This window comes from Oncorhynchus kisutch, linkage group LG1, assembly GCF_002021735.2.
Source record: "Oncorhynchus kisutch isolate 150728-3 linkage group LG1, Okis_V2, whole genome shotgun sequence".
NCBI lineage: Eukaryota > Metazoa > Chordata > Actinopteri > Salmoniformes > Salmonidae > Oncorhynchus > Oncorhynchus kisutch.
Window position 1 is genome coordinate 51,166,301 of NC_034174.2, and position 19,949 is coordinate 51,186,249.

Sequence of the window (19,949 nt, forward strand, 5' to 3'; positions counted from 1 at the left end):
CAAAAATGCAGAACATATTTTTATAACAGACATACCTCTTCCACCTTCACAACACCTTTGACAATATGACTTGACCATGATAACTGACCATCCAGTTCATGTTAAAATCTATTGGAGATTAAATTAAGGGGAAAAAATGGAGACTGTGCGTGTGTGTGAGCTTTGAGAAAACACCAGTATTAGACTGACGGTCTGACTTTTGTCGGCCACTATTAACACAAGACCAGCATGGCACAACTCCAGTCCTGTCAGAAGCATTTGTAAGGATTTGAACAACCCTTAAAACTTTACCCATAACATAATTTAAAAAAAATTTAGGTAGAGAAATTAAGCCACTGCCACTTCTATAAAAAAAAAAAGGTTTTTCTTCAAAAATCTTAACAATTCCAAGAGTAGATGTTGCCAATTTAACTCTTAATCAATGTAATCAGGGCCCAAATCATAAAGTGTCTCAACAGTCAGAGTGCTAATATAGGATCAGTTTTGCGTTTCAGATCAAATTGATAAAGATTACATGGACAGGAGGGACCTGTAATAGAGACAAATCGATTAGCTAGCATAATCTGAGTATTATCACAATGCGCTCTACAGTATCCTGAGTTAGCCAGGACATTTCAGTACACTGGGTGTCAATAAGGTGAGGTGTAGAGGGAATTGCAAAAATCCTCTTTGGGGTATAGGCTGTGGGCAGCAGATCAACCTGCAGAGACCTTTAGCTTGAGAAACTATTGACCCTCCCTGGACACATGAGAAAATATAAATACTTCCTCAATATCAACCCTCTCACACTCAAAAATTTGAATTTAGAATTATTTTTTTTGCCTATATGGAGGAGCACGTGGACTATGCAAATATGGGTACAAATATCATAGAATTATCAGTGGTGGTCTGGCCCATACCCAAAATGGTCAGTTGTGCTATAATAACATATCAAGTATTCTTCCGTGCCCAATGTAAACAAATGAGACGTCCCGGGCAATTTGATGCTAAGCAATCTAACTCCAAAATTCCCTGAGTCTTATAAAATGCCGTAGCATAGAACACAAGCGTTTGACGACTGAGTAGAATGTTGGGAAACAGCGTCATCGAGTGGTAAGAGAATAGAACCTGCTGAACAATAATGTTACCACGGCAACAGAACGCAAACTCAGGACAATTGAGTTCGGAAGAAAAAGGGTAGAACTCTCTCAAGACGCTCATTTGACAAAGTATTTCAGCAGAATACACCGTAAAGGGATTAATCTAATTGAAGGTAAGGAAAGATGTTCAAAACAAAACCGTATTTTATTCTGACATAATATTAGATAAAGTAGGTTGCAAAATATTTTGTATGTTACAACAAGCCAATTTGGCTCCATTTGTAGATTTTTGGGCGACATTGTTGATAAACTTTTGGAAACATAAATAATAAGAATAATTTATTAAATTTGTGAATCGCTTCTCATTATACAAAATCATCTCAAAGTGCATAAAATTAAAACCAAATAGAAAACAAATTGACAGGGCAACTGACACAAAGAACACAGCTGACGCTATAAAGGACAAGGATACCAAGGAGAACAGCTATTAACATAAATCCTTCCTATTAAAGAGAAAGGTCTTTTGGCCCGTTTTAAACGAAACGAAGCAAAACTATAGACATGTCTTACACAGTTAGAATGTGGACAGAAAATAGCCTATGATGTTACTCACCATTTAGAGAATTCACTTGTTACCACATTCACCATTGTGATTCGATTGACTTATAGTTGACATGCAATGTGTGAAAAAACCTGTCCCCTATTTATCTGTCTTAGCAACCCTAATTGTGGTAATTTGCATTCACTTTCTACTGTAGGGATGCTGTCACCAACATCAAGGCACAGTAAGTATCAGTCATATAAGTCTTCATCTTGACACACTGATACTGTACAATGGCTTTTACTAAACACATAGGGGAGAGTGGGGTAAATTGAGCCATTTTTTACTTTCAACATCACCCCGTCAAGGGATATATACTATTCTTTCTAACAAAGACATCTACAAAGACATCTACATATATTTCAGGATGTTGTGTAACCAGAATTCATGTAAACATGAAAGCAGAAAACAGAGCTTGAAAACAAAACAAGTTGTCTCTTGGCACAACTTACCCTGGATATGGGGTAAGTTGGGCCATGGGTCAGGGTAGGTTGAGCCATGGGACAGGGTAAGTTGAGCCATGGGGCAGGGTAGGTTGAGCCATGGGACAGGGTAGGTTGAGCCATGGGACAGGGTAGGTTGAGCTATGGGACAGGGTAGGTTGAGCCATGGGACAGGGTAGGTTGAGCCATGGGACAGGGTAGGTTGAGCCATGGGACAGGGTAGGTTGAGCCATGGGACAGGGTAGGAAATCTTAAAATGACCTACTTTGGTTTAGATACAAGCACCATGAAACCTCTTATTAACATAATACATTAATTTTACTTAGTGAAAATCAGTTTTATGGACCTAACTTTCTTACCACGTTTTCAATGTAGTTTCTTCCTTCACAGATTCCATGAAATTATAACCTCTTCCTAAACATTTGGTCAAACGATTCATTTTGTGTATAGTTTCTTAGAAACAAGGATGGCTCAACTCCTTTTGCTCAAGTTACCCCACTCTCCCATGGTGAATGAGACAAGTTTTGTGAAGGCTCGCCATGCAAGACTAGGCTACTTTACACCTCATAAACCTACTGTTTCTACTGGGTGTGAATTCTAGTTTTGATTTTCTATATTTTGCATGCGATTCTATTCGACAGGAGGACCAAACATGCTGTCAGGTCCCATGATAGTGGCCCAGTCGGCAAGTGCCACCAAGTCAGTGATATCTACAGGTAGTAGCTATTGTACATATCATCTAACTAACTGTTAGCATTACTTGTAATATTGATGATGAGTCACTTTGAGGTTACCCCTAGAATGATTCTGTCATAAAATAGACTAGGAAGAAGTAATGGAAAAATCCTGTTCCTGTTCCAATTCCATGTTGTTCATCTCACTTAGTCTTTTGACTTTTATGACATCCCTCTAATCCCACTTCATTCCAGTCTAGGGTTAACCTGTTATAAACTACTGTAGATAAAATCATTAAATAAAAACTGTATAGAAAATGTAATCAACAGTTCAATCAACTGGTTCTGAAATGTATGACACCATCCTAGATGCACAAAGACAGTAAAATAGTAGTAGAGGAGAATGAGGTAAATTGTAACATTTTTTACATTCAGCATCACTCTGCCAAGGGAGATATAGTATTGTTTCTAACAAAGACGTCTACATATATTTCAGGATGTTGTATATCCGTGGAAATACTCGGAATTCATGTAAACTTTACAGTTTTAAAAACATAGCCGGTTATGGGGAAAGTTGAGCTGTCAGTCAGTTAAGTCACCTAAAAATTCCTGTACTGAATTAAATATTACCACTATCTTTTTAAAACCATCTTTATTTCCCAAATACATTTTTTTTTTGTCTTTTAATAATTTTAAGGGTCTTTTAACACAGGCTTAACAAAACAAACACTTTGTACTAAAAAACAACACTTTTACCATAGGCCAGGACCTGTTGTTACATCATATCCCAGCGATAATGCCTTGCATTACACCTGGGAATAAAACACTTAACTTCGCTCATTTTGTCATTGGCTCATTTGAACTATATTAGCCCACACAGCTACAAGGATGCACTTTCATGCTAGGTTTAGGACCACCTATTGAAGCTTATAGAGACTCCAACTGATGTATTAAACAATCTTAAAATGATATATACAGTACTTTTGGTTAAGATCCTAGCATTATGAAACCTGTAACACAATACATTAAATTGACTTGGTGAAAAACAGTTTTATGTACCTAACTTGCATACTTTTTCTATATGGTTTCTTCCTTCACAAACTCCATAAAATTATGAGCTCTTCCTAAATATTTGGACAAATTATTCATTTTGTCTATGGTCTCGTAAACGCATGCTCCCTAGCCTAAACAGGTCGGGAAGTGTTTGTGCACATATTATGATGACATTTTGTGACGTTTTATTTTCTCCTTTGGACTTCAGTGACTGTTTTTTTCAGCTATTCAGACACACAAACATTTTTCTGCAGGCGAGCCAAAGTTCGGAGCCAAAGTCTCCGCTCCTTAGTCGGCGATTGGTCAACAGTAGGGATTCTTCAATGAAGTCTCTGTTATAATTCAACGAGAGACTACTTATTTTCATGTACATTTTTTCATTATGCATTACTTCACCAAACATCTTAGTTAGATGTGAAATTGCGCAAATAAGATTTTGGCAAAAACTTCAACATTTCTTGAGTTATCTTGGATTCATTCTGAATATTTTGAGGAAGTGTATACTGGCTACGGCATTTCAAAATGGACAAACAGTACTATTGCTGCTTTTTAGAATTTTCAAGCGAAGGTATTTTAATGGAGTATGGGAGCACACTCATTCGGTTTGGCTAGCCGAGTTCGGCTAGGCGCCAACTGAACTGAAGCATGCTGACGCCTTTACTCCTTTGGCTCAACTTACCCCACTCTCCCCTACTAGTTTATTCTTGGTATTGTGTTGGTGCAACATGCATGCTGTTTTTAAGAGGTCAATTTACTGGTACTGGTTTAAATGCAAGCCACAGTTGTCTATGGGCCACTCTTCTTCTGACATTTGTCCCTGTTTTTTATTGCTATGTGTGAAGATGTATATAAACAGATGCCTGGGGCGAACCCTTTTAAAGTGCTTGACAACAGCGACATATTTCTGATCAGGAACAAGGAAAAGGAGCGCAGGAAACTGGTGTGTATGTGTGTGTTCACGTGTGTGTGACAATAAATATTTGAGTGTCATTATTATAGATTAAATACAATTGTTGACAATGCAACTTTGGCCAGGAATCAATCTGATCATGGGGTATCGTGTTTTTTAAAGGCAATTTCCCGATTGAGCCTACATATGCAGTGTTTTCCGTGAATGCGATCTCCAAAATCATGTTTTATTCAATGCATTACACATATAGTTACTGTTTAGTTACCTCTGTCCAACTGGTATCTGTCCAACATCATGTCAAATAATGCACCTATTTTCTTTCCAGGAGCTGCAGAGCCAGTTGAGTTTGCGGGTCCATGAGAAGGTGACCTATGCGGGCCGTATGAAGGCCAAGCAGGGTGACCTCCTCAGGGAACTGAGAGAGGGTCTGGAGGAGGACACAGCCCAGCCAGGAGGGGAGGAGAGCAGCCTGGCCCAGCAACAAAACACCCCTGCCTGGAGGGTGGCCATGATCAAAGGTGCACACACACCAACACACACCATGTTGCCTCACCATAATTGACATGTTATGACACACACTTTAGGTCTATACACACACATACTGTATAGTCTAGGTCTAAACACAAAGGCCTTAGGCTTACACTGGAGTCATTGACACAACTGAAATAATTATTATGGTCAATCCAGTGCACTGAAAATACAGACTGCAAAACAATCATTTTTATTTGCCTCTGCCTTTATACCTAACCTCAGGCCCATCTTTTGACAATGCCATGCTATTTCATGTTGGTGGTACAGATGACAGATCTTAACTTGGGCCTAGATTCAATCAGATCAAGTGTTAACCGGCGATAGCAGACACCCGCGTAGCAGATGTTTTGGCAGTGTCAGAGGTGAAACTGCAGTTGGAGCCATCAAATCGGTGAGCAGCTGCTCTTGCGATCATTGTCACGAAGCCACGCCCGCCCCACTCTTGTTAGAAGTTCAGAGCGAGAAAGTATAGCCTATATAGAAATAATTACACTCAAATAAAAAAAATCATTAAACAAAATAATGAGGATTTTCCATCATCCTAATCTCACATTCTAGTGTTCAAACTTGTAAACAAGGCTGCATGGGATTTCTGTTAATGGGACTCCTCTGCATAATATTTCTGATAATGTGACTCCTCTGCATGATATATCTGTTAATGTGACTCCTTTGCATGGGATTTCTGTTTATGTGACTTGTGCAGCCAATGGCAATGTCCGTTTTAGGTATAATGCCGGGAGCCACTTGTGGATTTGACAGCTCTAACACAGTTCCACCTCCGACACCACCAACACAACCGCTGTGTGGAACAGAGTCCATGATCAACCTTTTCCCTACTGCGTCAAAATGAGCAGTTCTCTTTCTCTCCGTGCAGGGGCAGTTGAGTCATTAGGATCAGGGCTTGCTATCAAAATCATCCTCCATCTCGCTCAAATGCTAGGCCTAGGTCCTACTACTGCAACATTCAGCCATACACATCAACAACCGTCGTTTTATATAGTTTATTAACACAAGCTATATATTGGTCTCCACTAGGCTATGACATACAGGTGTCAAGTGTATCTGAAATGCAGCTGTACAGTAGGCTACACCTAAACTATGGCCTACTGTAGCCTGTCAAAACTAATTGCACGCATAGGCCTATAATATCAGCTGTAAAGACAAGATGAAATTGAGAATAATGAGGTAGCCTACGGAATGGAGCACAATGGCGCGTGAAAGCCCATGATTTTTTTTTTTAGCTCTACAGTATTTGTTATCGAAAAAGAGGACAGCTTAGGAGTTCTAGCGAACCTAATGTTGCCAATCAACTGTCACAATGTAGCTCAATTGTGCTCTGGGGTGGTCTAGTGGTTAGGGCTGCTTCCTTCAGCGTACACATGTAGGCTTACTGTGTTGGCATGGGTTCGATTCTGGCCCATACCCTTCTGGTGCAAATAACGCAATCTCCCCATTGACTTGATTTAGTTACACATTTCAGATATTTTACCCCGATCTTGATAAGAAATGACCATACCAGATACTTTTATAGACAGTTGTATTTAGCAGATATCATAAATAGGAAACTAATAAAATAAGAACACCAACATTAGTTTCCAGTCATACAAAGTGTCAGGTAAATTGCCACAGTAGATATGGCCCGGATAAGTGAGAGGAAATGTATGGAATGCTTGTCAAATACAGTAGATCAATCGCACTTAGTCTGTTCAAAACGTTGACAGTACCAACCAGAGGGCAAACATATCTTGAAGACTTTGGTTGCAAGCAGGACTAAGGTAACGATGACATCTGATAAGTAATGGTAATGAGGTGACCAATAATGGTTGCAATTTAGATCAGCTGTGCAGATGAATTTAGAATTTAAAGATGGTTTATTGAGACATCAGCTGGCGACAATCTAGTGCCATCAATGTTTTTTTTTCATCTCCAGAGGACAAATATATATATTTTAAAGGTTTTCTGCTACACATACATACATTTTACATGTTCATTTTACATATACATTTGACATAAGCAGTACATTTTGCATACATGGTACTTTTACATAAATCAGTCACATAACAATAAAACATGACCAAATATAATCTCTTTAACCCCAACCCTCAGCCACTCTCAGCCCCTCCCACCTATCACCATAGACCACCCTCGCTTGGTTTCCATGTGCCACATATTTTTCAATTGTGCTGTGATGTTTTCCATACTTTTTTAAACCTTTCTAATTGTATGGTATCCACAGATTGTGAGCTAAAGATGAAAACTTTTCCTACGAGTATTATTTATGGACTGACTATGGCTTTCCATATCGCCCAACACTGCTATTTGTAAGGTTAATTATAAGTGTACGTTGTGATTTTTTAACCATTCCTGAACCTGTGACCAGAAACAAGCTACATAGGGGCAATACCAGAATAAATGATCTATTGATTCTGTCTCTTCGCAGCAAAATCTACAGAGCTGAGATTGTTATGCCCCATATATATAGAATTCTTAGAATGCTGCTAAAAAATATATTTTTCACATTATCAGCGCAGCAATGCAAACATGGTAATACGCGTCAATGTGCTGGTACCACACATGCCAGCAGTTTCATATGACAGAGATGGAAAAAAAATCAGAATGAGGGGAGATCTATTTCAGTAGGCTTAGCCTATTAAATCACTGTCCTGCACAAATCAATGAATCATCATCATCACGTGTTCTCTCCCAAATATGCATAGCCGAATGATGGATACCATCCTATATTTTAGATTAATCCCCCCCTGCCCCTTTTTTTGCACACTGTCGGGACCACCATTGGACTGGCATAAATTGCACACATTTCTAGTTGGGCCATGGTGTGGGGGCTAGGGTTGAATATTTTCCCGGTATTTTACAAATGTTCCATCCCGAGAGTAAATTATTTTTTTCCTGGGTAACCCAGTATTTCCCGCCAAAACCGCAAGTGTCATTCAAAAGCATTTCATGTCTGGATTTGATTAGAGCTTTGATAGAAAATTCAAGCCTGATGCTACCTGAGCCTGATGAGCCATACATTAAATACATTTAAAAGCCCTACATTAAAGACATTTCATGGCCAAATTATTTTGTCATTATCCAATACATACAGTGCATTCGGAAAGTATTCAGACCCCTTGACTTTTTCCACATTTTGTTTCGTTACAACCTTATTCTAAAATTGATTAAATCATTTCCCCCCCCTCATCAATCTACACACAATACCCCATAACGACCAAGCAAAAACAGGTTTTTAGAAATGTTTGCTAAAAAAGTAATCAGACCATTTACTGAAGGACCTTTGGCAGCGATTACAGTCTTCTTGGGTATGACGGAACAAGCTTGACACACCTGTATTTGGGGAGTTTCTCCTGATCTTCTCTGCAGATCCTCCCAAGCCCTGCCAGGTTGTATGGGGAGCGTCGCTGCACAGCTATTTTCAGGTCTCTCCAGAGATGTTCGATCAGGTTAAAGTCTGGCTCTGGCAGGGCCACTCAAGGACACTCAGAGACTTGTCCCGAAGCCACTCCTGCATTGTCTTGGCTGTGTGGTTAGGGTCGTTGTCCTGTTGGAAGGTGAACCTTTCCCCAGTCTGAGGTCTTGAGCAGGTTTTCATCAAGCATCTCTCTTTACTTTGCTCCGTTCATCTTTCCCTCAATCCGGACTAGTCTCTCAGTCCCTGTCCCTGACAAACATCCCCAAGGCATGATGCTGCCACCACCATGCTTTACCGTAGTAATGGTGCCAGGTTTCCTTCAGACGTGATGCTTGGCATTCAGGCCAAAGAGTTCCGTCTTGGTTTCATCAGACCAGATAATCTTTTTTCTCCTGGTCTGAGAGTCCTTTAGGTGCCTTTTGGCAAACTTCAAGAGGGCTGTCATGTGACTTTTACTGAGGAGTGGCTTCCGTCTGGCCACTCTACCATTAAGGCCTAATTGGTGGAGTAGTAATAGTCCGGTGGCTCTACGGAAAATTCCTTCGACCTCATTCCTTCGACCCCATGGCTTGGTTTCTTCTCTGATGTGCCCTGTCAACTGTGGAACCTTAAATTAACAGGTGTGTGCCTTTCCAAATTATGTCCAATCAATTGAATGTACCACAGGTGCTCCAATCAAGTTGTAGAAACATGTATGTACACAGAGAGCTAATATTAATAATAGGCAGGGTAGCCTAGTGGTTAGAGTGTTGGACTAGTACCCGAAAGGTTGCAAGTTCAAATCCATGAGCTGACAAGGTACAAATCTGTCGTTCTGCCCCTGAACAGGCAGTTAACCCACTGTTCCTAGGCCGTCATTGAAAATAAGAATTTGTTCTTAACTGACTTGCCTAGTCAAATAAAAAAATAAAAAAATAATCTCTCCTGGCTCAAAGTGGAGGAGAGATTGACTTCATCACTAATTGTATTTATGAAAGGTTGAATGCATGTTGAATGCACTGAGCTGACTGTCTAAACTACTGGCACACAGCTTGGACACCCATGCATACCCCAGAAGGCATGCCACAAGAGGCCTCTTCACAGTCCCCAAGTCCAGAACAGACTATGGAAGGCACACAGTACTACATAGAGCCATGACTACATGGAACAGCACGCAGATGAGCTTCCCTGAAGCCGTTTCCTACAGTTTGTGCAGATATTATTCGGGTGTGTAATCCCGAAGCCGGATGTGGAGGTCCTGGGAAAGCGTGGTTACAAGTGGTCTACGGTTGTGAGGCCTGTTGAACATACTACCAAATTCTCTAAAACAACGTTGGAGGCAGCTTATGGTAGAGAAATTAACATTAAATTCTCTGACAACAGCTCTGGTTGACATTACTGCAGTCAGCTTGCCAATTGCACACTCCCTCAAAACTTAAAACATCTGTGGCATTCTATTGTGTGACAAAACTGCACATTTGTTTTGTTGTTGAATTTTTACCTCTTTTTCGTGGTATCCAATTGTTGTAGTAGCTACTATCTTGTCTCATCGCTACAACTCCCGTACGGGCTCGGGAGAGACAAAGGTTGAAAGTCAGCTGTGTAATCAGCTTCTTGATATGCCACATCTGTCAGGAGGATGAATTTTCTTGGAAAAAGAAAAATGCTCACTAACAAGGGATGTAAACAAATGTGTGCACAACATTTGAGAGATATACGATTTTTGTGTGTATGAAACATTTCTGGGATCTGTTATTTCAGCTCGTGAAACATGGGACCAACACTTTACATGTTGCGTTTATATATTTGTTCAGTATAGAACAGGAGTATCTATTTTGGATGCAATTTGAATGGAGTTGATGGAGAAAGTGCTTGCACGTTCACTGATTTAAAGCAACGATATTCAAGTGCTAGGCTGTTGTAAAACTCTGCAGCTGCATAAAAAAATAAATATCTTTACAATAAAAACCTTTGGTGGCCCCTGAAAGCCAGATGGAGATGGATAAATTAAATGCGCATTCAGGCTTTATTTTACTGTAGCTACTATAGACTATGCTGCAGCAAATGCAGGCCTACCTGTTCCAAGAATAAAAGTTATGGTAGGTCTACATGCATTGTGAACTGCGCTCCATTCTGAGATGGGCTGTCTGTCCCCACCCTGAGCGTTGATGATTCATCATGCAGGCACCGTAGAGAAACCAGATTTAGACATTGCATACATTGGCAAGAAAAAGTATGTGAACCCTTGGAATTACCTGGATTTCTGCATAAATTGGTCATACCATTTGATCTGATCTTCATCTATGTCACAACACTAGACAAACACTGTCTGCTTAAGCTAATAACACACAAACACTTATAGATTTTCATGTCTTTATTGAACACACCGTGTAAACCTTCACAGTGTAGGGTGGAGAAAGTATGCGAACCCTTGCATTTAATAACTGGTTGAACCTCCTTTGGCAGCAATAAACTCAACCAAACATTTTCTGTAGTTGCGGATCAGACCTGCACAACAGTCAGGAGGAATTTTTAACCATTTATCTTTACAAAACTGTTTCAGTTCAGCAATATTCTTAGGATGTTTGGTGTGAACCGCTCTCGAGGTCATGCCACAGCATTTTAAATCGGGTTGAGGTCAGGACTCTGTCTGGGCCACTCCAGAAGGCGTATTTTCTTCTTTGTTGATTTACTTCTGTGTTTTGGGTCGTTGTCTTGTTGCATCCCCCAACTTCTATTGAGCTTCAATTGGCAGACATATATCCTAACATTCTCCTGAATAATGTCTTGATAAACTTGGGAATACATTTTTCCGTCGATGATAGCAAGCTGTCAAGGCCCTAAGGCAGCAAAGCAGCCGCAAACCATGATGCTCCCTCCACCATACTTTACAGTTGGGATGAGGTTTTGATGTTGGTGTGCTGTGCCTTTTTTTTCTCCACGCATAGTGTTGTATGTTCCTTCCAAACAACTCCACTTTAGTTTAATCTGTCCACAGAATATTTTGCCAGAAGCACTGTGGAACATCCAGGTGCTCTTTTGCAAACTTCAGACGTGCAGCAATGGTTTTTTTAGACAGCAGTGGCTTCTTCTGTGGTGTCCTGCCATGAACACCATTCTTGTTTCGTGTTTTACGTATCGTAGACTCGTCAACAGAGATGTTACCATGTTCCAGAGATCTCTGTAAGTCTTTAGCTGACACTCTAGGATTCTTCTTCACCTCATTGAGCATTCTGCGCTCTGCTCTTGCAGTCATCTTTGCAGGACGGCCACTCCTAGGAGAGTAGCAACAGTGTTTAACTTTCTCAATTTATAGACTATTTGTCTTACCGTGGACTTATGGACATCAATGTTTTTAGAAATACTTTTGTAACCCTTTCCAGCTTTATGCAAGTCAACAATTATTAATCTTAGGTCTTCTGAGATCTCTTTTGTTCGAAGCATTGTTCACATCAGGCAATGGTTCTTGTGAATAGCAAACTCAAATTTTGTGAGTGTTTTTGTTGGGCAGGGCAGCTCTAATCAACACCTCCAATCTCATCTCATTGATTGGACTCCTGACTCCAATTAGCTTTTGGAAAGGTCATTAGCCTAGGAGTTCACATTATTTTTCCAACCTACACTGTGGATTTTTTAATTGTGTATTCAATATAGACAAGAAAAATACAATAATTTGGGGGTTATTAGTTTAAGCACACTGTGTTCATCTATTATTGTGACTAAGATGAAGATCAGATCAAATTTGATGACTAATTTATGCAGAAATACAGGTAATTCCAAAGGGTTCACACACTTTTACTTGCCACTGTATAATAAGTTCCATTTCACGCCATGCTGTTCATATAAATAATGATTTATAATTTACCGTTTTCACACAGTTATTTTTCCCTGGAAAAGGGAGTGGTTTTAGGCGGCAAATCCCAGTAAATCTTGGTAACCGGCTTCCTGCCATTCAACCCTAGTTGGGTCATTCCAATGAGTTGGGTTCGGGGCTGTTGGAACTGAAGATGCTGTATTTATACCCAGCTTATGGTAGGTACGGTACTGCATTATATAGCCTACAAAGACTGATTCCAGGTGCCCCCTGGCGCCAATTTTAAATATTCAGTATTCATTCACGTCCTCCTGCTGCAGGACTAATTTCCTCTTGCGATGAAATGGGTCAAATTAAGATCTGACATCTGTATACACCGTCCAACCAAATGCTTACATGCAGGTTCCTTCTTGACAGTGCAACAACAGTAAGAAATAATACAATATAAGAATGTGAACAAAAAGTAAATGACTCAGTAGAATAAACATTTTGGCAAAAGTATAATACAGGAAGGCACAATTTATAGTCCTATATTTACACGTGTATTGGGGAAAGGGGGATTGGGGGGCAAATGTTTAAATTGTGCAGTATTTAGCAGTCTGTTATCAGCAGTTGTGATGTGTGTGTGGCATGAATGTATGTGTGTGTGTAACCAACCATACTGTTTCTCACCAGATCGCAATATTGACAAAGAGAGCATGAATGAGTTTATCACCAAGAAAAGGGAGATGTTTCTGCTGGAGGTAAGAAGGGAACGAAGGTCCATTAAAACTGCCCGGGTGATCATGTTATGCTCTTTATGACAACTGGAATGTGTCCACAGATATTCGTTCTTTATACGATACAGAAATGCTTGGTCATTGAATTAAAAGTAAATGTATTGCTATGTATTCATCGTCTTTAGTGGTTCCCACTAGTGAGGAGTAGCCTGTGTGCAGGTACAGTCAATACAAGCTTCTCCAGCTCCCTCAAGTTGGTGGCATTTCCCACCTCTTGACATCTCCCTTCTTCCCGCCCTCAATCTTTCTCTCTCCTGTCCATCCATCCATCCATCCTTCTATCCATCCTTCAACCCTGCCTGTCCATTCTCATCCATAATCCCCCATCTCTCTCTCCCCATCCCTATCTCCCTCATCTCTCTCCCCCCCTCTCCCAGTACTCCTTGGCTGTGAAGCGTGGAGAGATCGAGCAGCTGGAGAAAATGGCGACCGGCCAGGAGAGGAAGCTGATGCGCGCCGAGCGGTTCCTGGAGGACGACGCCATCATGTTCGACGAGTTCCTCAAAGAGAATGACAAGAACTCTGTGGAGGCCATCAAAGTGTAATAACTAACAATATGGTTGCTATATGTACAATATATCTTCCTCTTCTACTTCATAAAATCACATGGTGTCTCCATTTTGCACAGTGCTGAGTTAGAGACCAAAGTGAAACTGGAGAAGGTGACTGAGATCAAGAGGCTCACGACTAGGATGGTGACCATTAAGAGGTGGGTAGTACACAGAGCATTACAGCTAGGATGACCATGGCCTCCCGCCTCAGTATAATATTGGAACTATTGGCGTAAATAAACTATAGTCAATGCTTGATGTACGTGAAAAAGTCATAAAGGTTACACATCATGTAGCCTTTTAAAATGATAAACTTGGATTACCTAACACAACGTGCCATTGGAACACAGGAGTGATGGTTGCTGATAATGGGCCTCTGTACACCTATGTAGATATTCCATTCGAAATCAGCCGTTTCCAGCTACAATAGTAATTTACAACATTAACAGTGTTTGCACTGTATTTATGATCAATTTTATGTTATTTTAATGGACAAGAAATGTGCTTTTCTTTAAAAAACAAGGACATTTCTAAGTGACCCCAAACTTTTGAAAGGAAGTGTATATCTCAAAGGTGTGTGTGTGTGTGTGTGTGTGTGTGTGTGTGTGTGTGTGTGTGTGTGTGTGTGTGTGTGTGTGTGTGTGTGTGTGTGTGTGTGTGTGTGTGTGTGTGTGTGTGTGTGTGTGTGTGTGTGTGTGTGTGTGCGTGTGCGTGTGTTCATGTGTTTGTGTGTGTGCGTGCATGCTCTTCTCCTGCAGTGACATCTCTAAGTTTGAGGACATCATAAAGGAGTACACCATGTACAAGGAGTTTCTCTTCAAGCTGTCCCCTCCAGAGTGGCAAGAGGCACAGAGGGCCAAGGGTAAGACCCCCAAAGCCAATTCTACCACCAAGTCTGCCACCAAGGACAAGTCCAAAGAGAAAGACAAAGACGAGAGGGCCACTCCGAAAAGAGGTTATAGTATGTCTTCTTTCTTAGTGTTTTGTTATGTATTGTTGCATAAACATTTGACTTCAGTACTGTGATGTAGTGGCCTGTAAAATGGTGACGGGCTGTTGCATTTGATGCTATTTTGTGTCTATACTAAAGCGCCCCTTTTTTAATCTCCGTTTTCTGTCTCCCTCTCCCTTACACACACGTACACACGTGCGCGCGCACGCACGCACGCACACACACACGCACACACACACACAGGCGTGGAAAGCAGGGCGTCCTTTGCGAGTCGGGAGCTGCCCCCTCTCCGGGATGCCAGGGCCCCGTCTAGACAGTCGATAGTCCAGAGTGACAAACCGTGAGTGTGTGTGTGTCACAAATCACGACTACAACATTGGGCCTCAGGGTATCTATGTGAGTCACCCATTGGCAGAAGTGGGTTTGAATATGACCGTGTTCTATGCTATAATTTTGGCACATCTTTGTGCTGAGTTCCTGTCTTTTCAGGAGTCCTGTGGCAGAACTGGAGACCGACAGCTCTGAATATGAGGTTAGTTTCAACCTTAGAAGGTAAGAATTACTCTGGAGGATAACGGCATTCTGGAAAATGTGAAAATTGAATAAATGAGACGTTTGAATAAAAAGTGAATACAGGCTGAATATGACCTAAAATACCTATACTCCAAGGGTGCGTTCAAGCAGATCACTTTTGACCGTCGTTGGTCGCTGCCTTCCAAAGTGTGTCACATTAAGGGAATAAACATTTTCGACTTGCTTTGACTGCAATCAACTGCAAGTTTCTGCAGTTGCTCTTCACCAACTTCATCCTACAGCCGTAGCCTGGATTGTGGGAGGCTATATTGTCAACCAATCATTAGGGTGTTTTTGTTTGCTCCATGCGAAAGTGACCAAACACGTGACTGAAACCAAAATCAACTTTGCAGCGATTCATGTATACAGTGGATATCTACAAATTAATGTGATATTTGGGGCTCTCAATCACTAATTGATAGTACAATGTACACACATATATTTACAGTTTGTGAGTGTGTAATATGGAGGTCGGAGACATGTTTAGTTCAACATTACAAAGAAAAGCTTGTATAAACAATGGCAACACTGCCATGAGCCTTGCTGTTGAAAAACCATACCTGTTGTATTTGGGCGCATGTGACAAATTTGATTTGATTTGTGTCCTACTGTCGGCTGTCGCAGATGCACCTCCCCCGACTTCACTTCTCGACTTTCGTCTGCAGTTGGTTGCTTCAGCCTTACCACTTAAACGAGCCCCATGACTAGGATTGGTCTGGGAAAACCAAGCAAAATCTGATTATGTTGAACTTCAACCCCACTAGTCCATCCAGGCAACCTAGCTTCCTGCTAAAGGATATCTTTCCCTGTACATTTTTATAAACTTCTGCCTACTTTTCAATTTGCCCTGGATGAAGTCTATGGGAGAATCTCAATAGCGTTTCCTCGATTCCTCACGTCCACTCTCCTCGCCTCCTTCTCAAAACTCGCCCCTCTGACCTTCTAATCCAATGGGTTTTGAGAAGGAGGTGAGGAGAGATGGCGCGATGAATCAAGGAAATGCTATTGAGATTCTCTGTATGTCCCTATGCTTATCTGTGTGTGGTGATTGTCGCCCCCTGCAGGAACACCCAGAGCTGTATTTCACAGACCCCAGGCAGCTTCTGGAGTTGCTTTCAGAGCTGGAGGAGCAGAACCTCTCTCTGATCCAGAACTCCAGGGAGACGGAGGAGGCCCTGGAGGTGTTCAGTAAGGTCATGGACCATACAAGAAAGAAGATGTAAGTAAGACCTGCTGGGGTTAGAGGTGAGAGGTAGATAGAGAGTGACGTGAGTACTACAGATGGAAGTGAATGTAGAGATTCACACAGTGGCTCGGGACCACTGGATTATGCCTCTCATTCCAGTTACACTGGTTTGGATTTCTCCCTGACCAATATGGCTGCCATTTTCACTCCATTCGGGAACTTTGAGGGTTTATGTCAAAGCCCTTCTGGTAATGTAATAGGATCTCCAGATAGAATATGAACAAAATGTTTAGAATTACAGGACATTAGCTGTAAAACGGCAAAATGTTCTCCCAGCCTCATGGCAAAATTTGTAGAATAGCAGGAAATTAGTTTTAAAATTCTAAATGATCTCAGCATCATTGCAAAATGTGTAAAATAGCATGATATTAGCTATAAAACTGCACATGTTCCTCTCTGCTCCTTGACAAAATGTGTAGAATTGCAGGAGATTAGCTTTTAAAATACAACATTCTCTCAGCCTTATTGCAAAATGGGCAGAATAGCAATATAATTCATATTAATAATTCATTTAATTTGTAAAGTGCTTTTCTCAGACCAAAGTCGAAAAGATAAATAATAATAATACAGAATTAATAAATGATAATAAAAACAATCCAAAACACAGAACACAGACAACAATCAACGCTATATGCAGGTGTGGTCAGATCCGGAGGACATGAGAACAGAATTAGCAGAGGTCCTAGAAAGCTTTACTGAACAGCACGGTCAGCACGGTCTGAACAGCACGGTCTTGAGCTGTGCCTTAAATGAGGACAGAGACTCTGCAGTCCTAATAGTGTCTGGAAGTGCGTTCCACAGCCACAGAGCCGCGTAACTGAAAGCCCTGTCACCCATAGTTTATAGTCTGCTGAAAGGCTGCGGAAGGGAGATGGACCTGGAGGAGCAAAGGGTAGAATGAGTTCAGACAGGTACTTTGGTCCAGAGTTGTTCGTAGCTTGGTAGGTGTGAACCAGGATTTTGTAGTGGAGGTTGAACAGCACTGGAGTGATGTGCTCGCGGGGGAGGTGTGGGTGAGGACACGTGCAGCACAGTTTAGGAAATAGCCTGTTTAGGCACTTGGCAGATGCTCCAACAAAAAGGGTAAATATGTGTAGAATTGCAGGAAATTAGCTTTAAAAATGCAAAATTCTCTCAGCCTCATGGCAAAATGTTTAGAATAGCATGATATTAGCGATAAAAATTCCAAGTTATTGTAGAAAGTAAATTATTTTGACTGACATTGACAAGTGCTAGGATGCTTTATGTCATGAGGTCCCTTCATAGTTCCTTTTCTCTCTTTCCTCGCCTGCATTCGTTTCTATGTGTTGCGCGGCTTCCCCCCCCCCCCCCCCCCTCTCTGCAGGGAGCTGGAAACTGTCCAGCTGACCCAGCAGATAGACATCATGACCCACACCATCCAGAGGGAGAGGGACCGGGCTACCGAGCTGGAGCTGAGGGCCCGCCTCTTCAACTTTGGGAAGTACAAATCCGCCGACCAGGTAGGAGAGAGAAGACTGCCCTTGAGACCGTGATCTAAAGTCAGTTTAGAGTCTGTCCATCCCTAATGGTCAATGTTCAGATTTGGGGAAGGTAAGCAAATCCTAGATCTGTGCCTAATGACACTTCTACTCACAGTGGGAAATGGGACAGGTCACACTGACGGTTATGCAGAGGACATGCTAATGTCAGTAGTGAGCCAGTCATTGGCCTTAGATCATATAGATCTTTCTCTCTCACCTTTGTTCCTCCACTGTAGGAGTTTATGTTGGACTCCCTGGGCGCTAAGGTGGAGGAGGTGTACCGGAGCTGCGTGGGCGACACAGAGGCCAACCTGAGCACACTGCAGATGCTGACGGTTATCGAGAGCCGCCTGGGCGAGCTGCTGGAGAACGTGGAGATGATCCCCAAGGAGCGACTGCTGATGGCCGAGAGGACCAAGGAGAAGGAAAGGAGGCTCAGGTAGTTGGAACACAGCCTCGTAGGACCATCAAATAGGCTAGTCAGGTTGGCCCCATTCCATTTCAACCTACACGTCTTAAGGATCTAAGATTTAGGCTTTGCCTGTTCCATGTGGTAGCTGGGTGCCAGAACTGAGTTTCTTTCAGTTTAAAGCACATCTCTGTGAAGTTGACAACTAGACTGGAGATTTAGCCGTTTAGATTAAATTAATAGACCCTTCTCCTCCTTTCCCGCCCATGATCCTTTGCTTCCTTTCCCTAGGCTGCGTGATGAGAAGATGCATCAGGCGAAGCAGCACCAGGAGGAGAGGCTGAAGAGGGCCCTGGAGAGAGCCCAGGCCGACATCAAGAAAACAGTCAGTCACACAATCTGCCTCAACACCACACCATTACAATCCTACAGGCAAACGTTATGACCAAAGTTCTGCCAGAAAATCTGTGTGAAACATGACATTTTCATTAGACGCCTACAACCCAGATTACATTGCGCATGAAAAAATGTAAGGTCATTTCTGATTGAGCCGGCATATGCAGATTTTACAGTGAATGCAGGAACATTACCTTTAAATTTAAATCGAGCTATGCTGTGGATCTTCTGCGATATTTCCACGATATGGATTGAATGCAGCCCTAAGCCATTGGTTTAGTTACCTGGGCGACTGTTCTATTATAATATATGGTAGAAATGGAGAACAAGCATGACGTTTGATAAATATCCAGAGTTCATGTCATATAATTGTACTACAGAAACCATACCATTGTGTTCCCTTTATTTGACAATGCTTTTCTCCAGACTGGCAAGAAACTGATGGCCAGATCACAGCCCCCTGCCGGCAAGCTGAAGACCAGCCAGGTGTATGACATCTCAGACAAGGAGAAAGAAGAGCAGCTTTACTTCTTCACCTAAAGGGCAGAGTCAGTCACATTACTGACCAGAACTCATTCAATATGTTTTGGCCTATTGTGGGGCTGTGACTGACTCACTGTAAATACTGACCAATAATTGGATATGACATGACAGGTATAAGTAAGACTTTTCAAATGTCTCCATTGGACGCTGGTGATGTCACATGATGGGATAGGTCCTACTTTTTTGGTGCTGGGTGGTTGTTTATATTGACTCAATGGGGAGCATGTGGACTTTGTTTTAGTGGAGAGCTTTCTGGGGCAGGTGAACAGTACTCTCCCCACACATTTTATAGACTTGGATTATTTTGTGTTACCAGATTTACAATATTTTGCCATACCAGTTTTCTTATCAGTTATATTATTGATAATCTATTGTGCTTCTTTATCTGATCATATCTGAATAGCAGTTAGATGGACTGCATGCATGTGATGAACAAATTAATAAACATTTCACAATAAAAATATCTGCTCTTGCCTCTTTGGAG

General features: G+C 41.5%; 1 protein-coding gene across 3 annotated transcripts; it reads left to right on the forward strand.

Annotated features, from left to right (window-relative positions):
- Positions 1-1,141: 1,141 nt before the first annotated feature.
- cfap100 (cilia and flagella associated protein 100) lies at positions 1,142-19,938 on the forward strand. Of its 3 annotated transcripts, none has more exons than XM_031826665.1 (16): positions 1,142-1,252; positions 1,838-1,864; positions 2,765-2,839; positions 4,693-4,790; positions 5,086-5,278; positions 13,190-13,257; positions 13,671-13,834; positions 13,922-14,002; positions 14,603-14,805; positions 15,040-15,136; positions 15,286-15,328; positions 16,434-16,588; positions 17,961-18,096; positions 18,354-18,556; positions 18,818-18,911; positions 19,349-19,938. In XM_031826665.1, the coding sequence occupies exons 2-16, from the start codon at positions 1,840-1,842 to the stop codon at positions 19,460-19,462; spliced, it is 1,749 nt and encodes a 582-aa protein (XP_031682525.1). In that variant the 5' UTR covers positions 1,142-1,252; positions 1,838-1,839; the 3' UTR covers positions 19,463-19,938. The 3 variants fall into 3 exon arrangements, with proteins under 3 accessions (XP_031682525.1, XP_020339730.1, XP_031682535.1); XM_020484141.1 differs by having other exon boundaries at positions 14,603-14,799; XM_031826675.1 differs by lacking the exon at positions 2,765-2,839.
- The last annotated feature ends 11 nt before the right edge of the window (positions 19,939-19,949 follow it).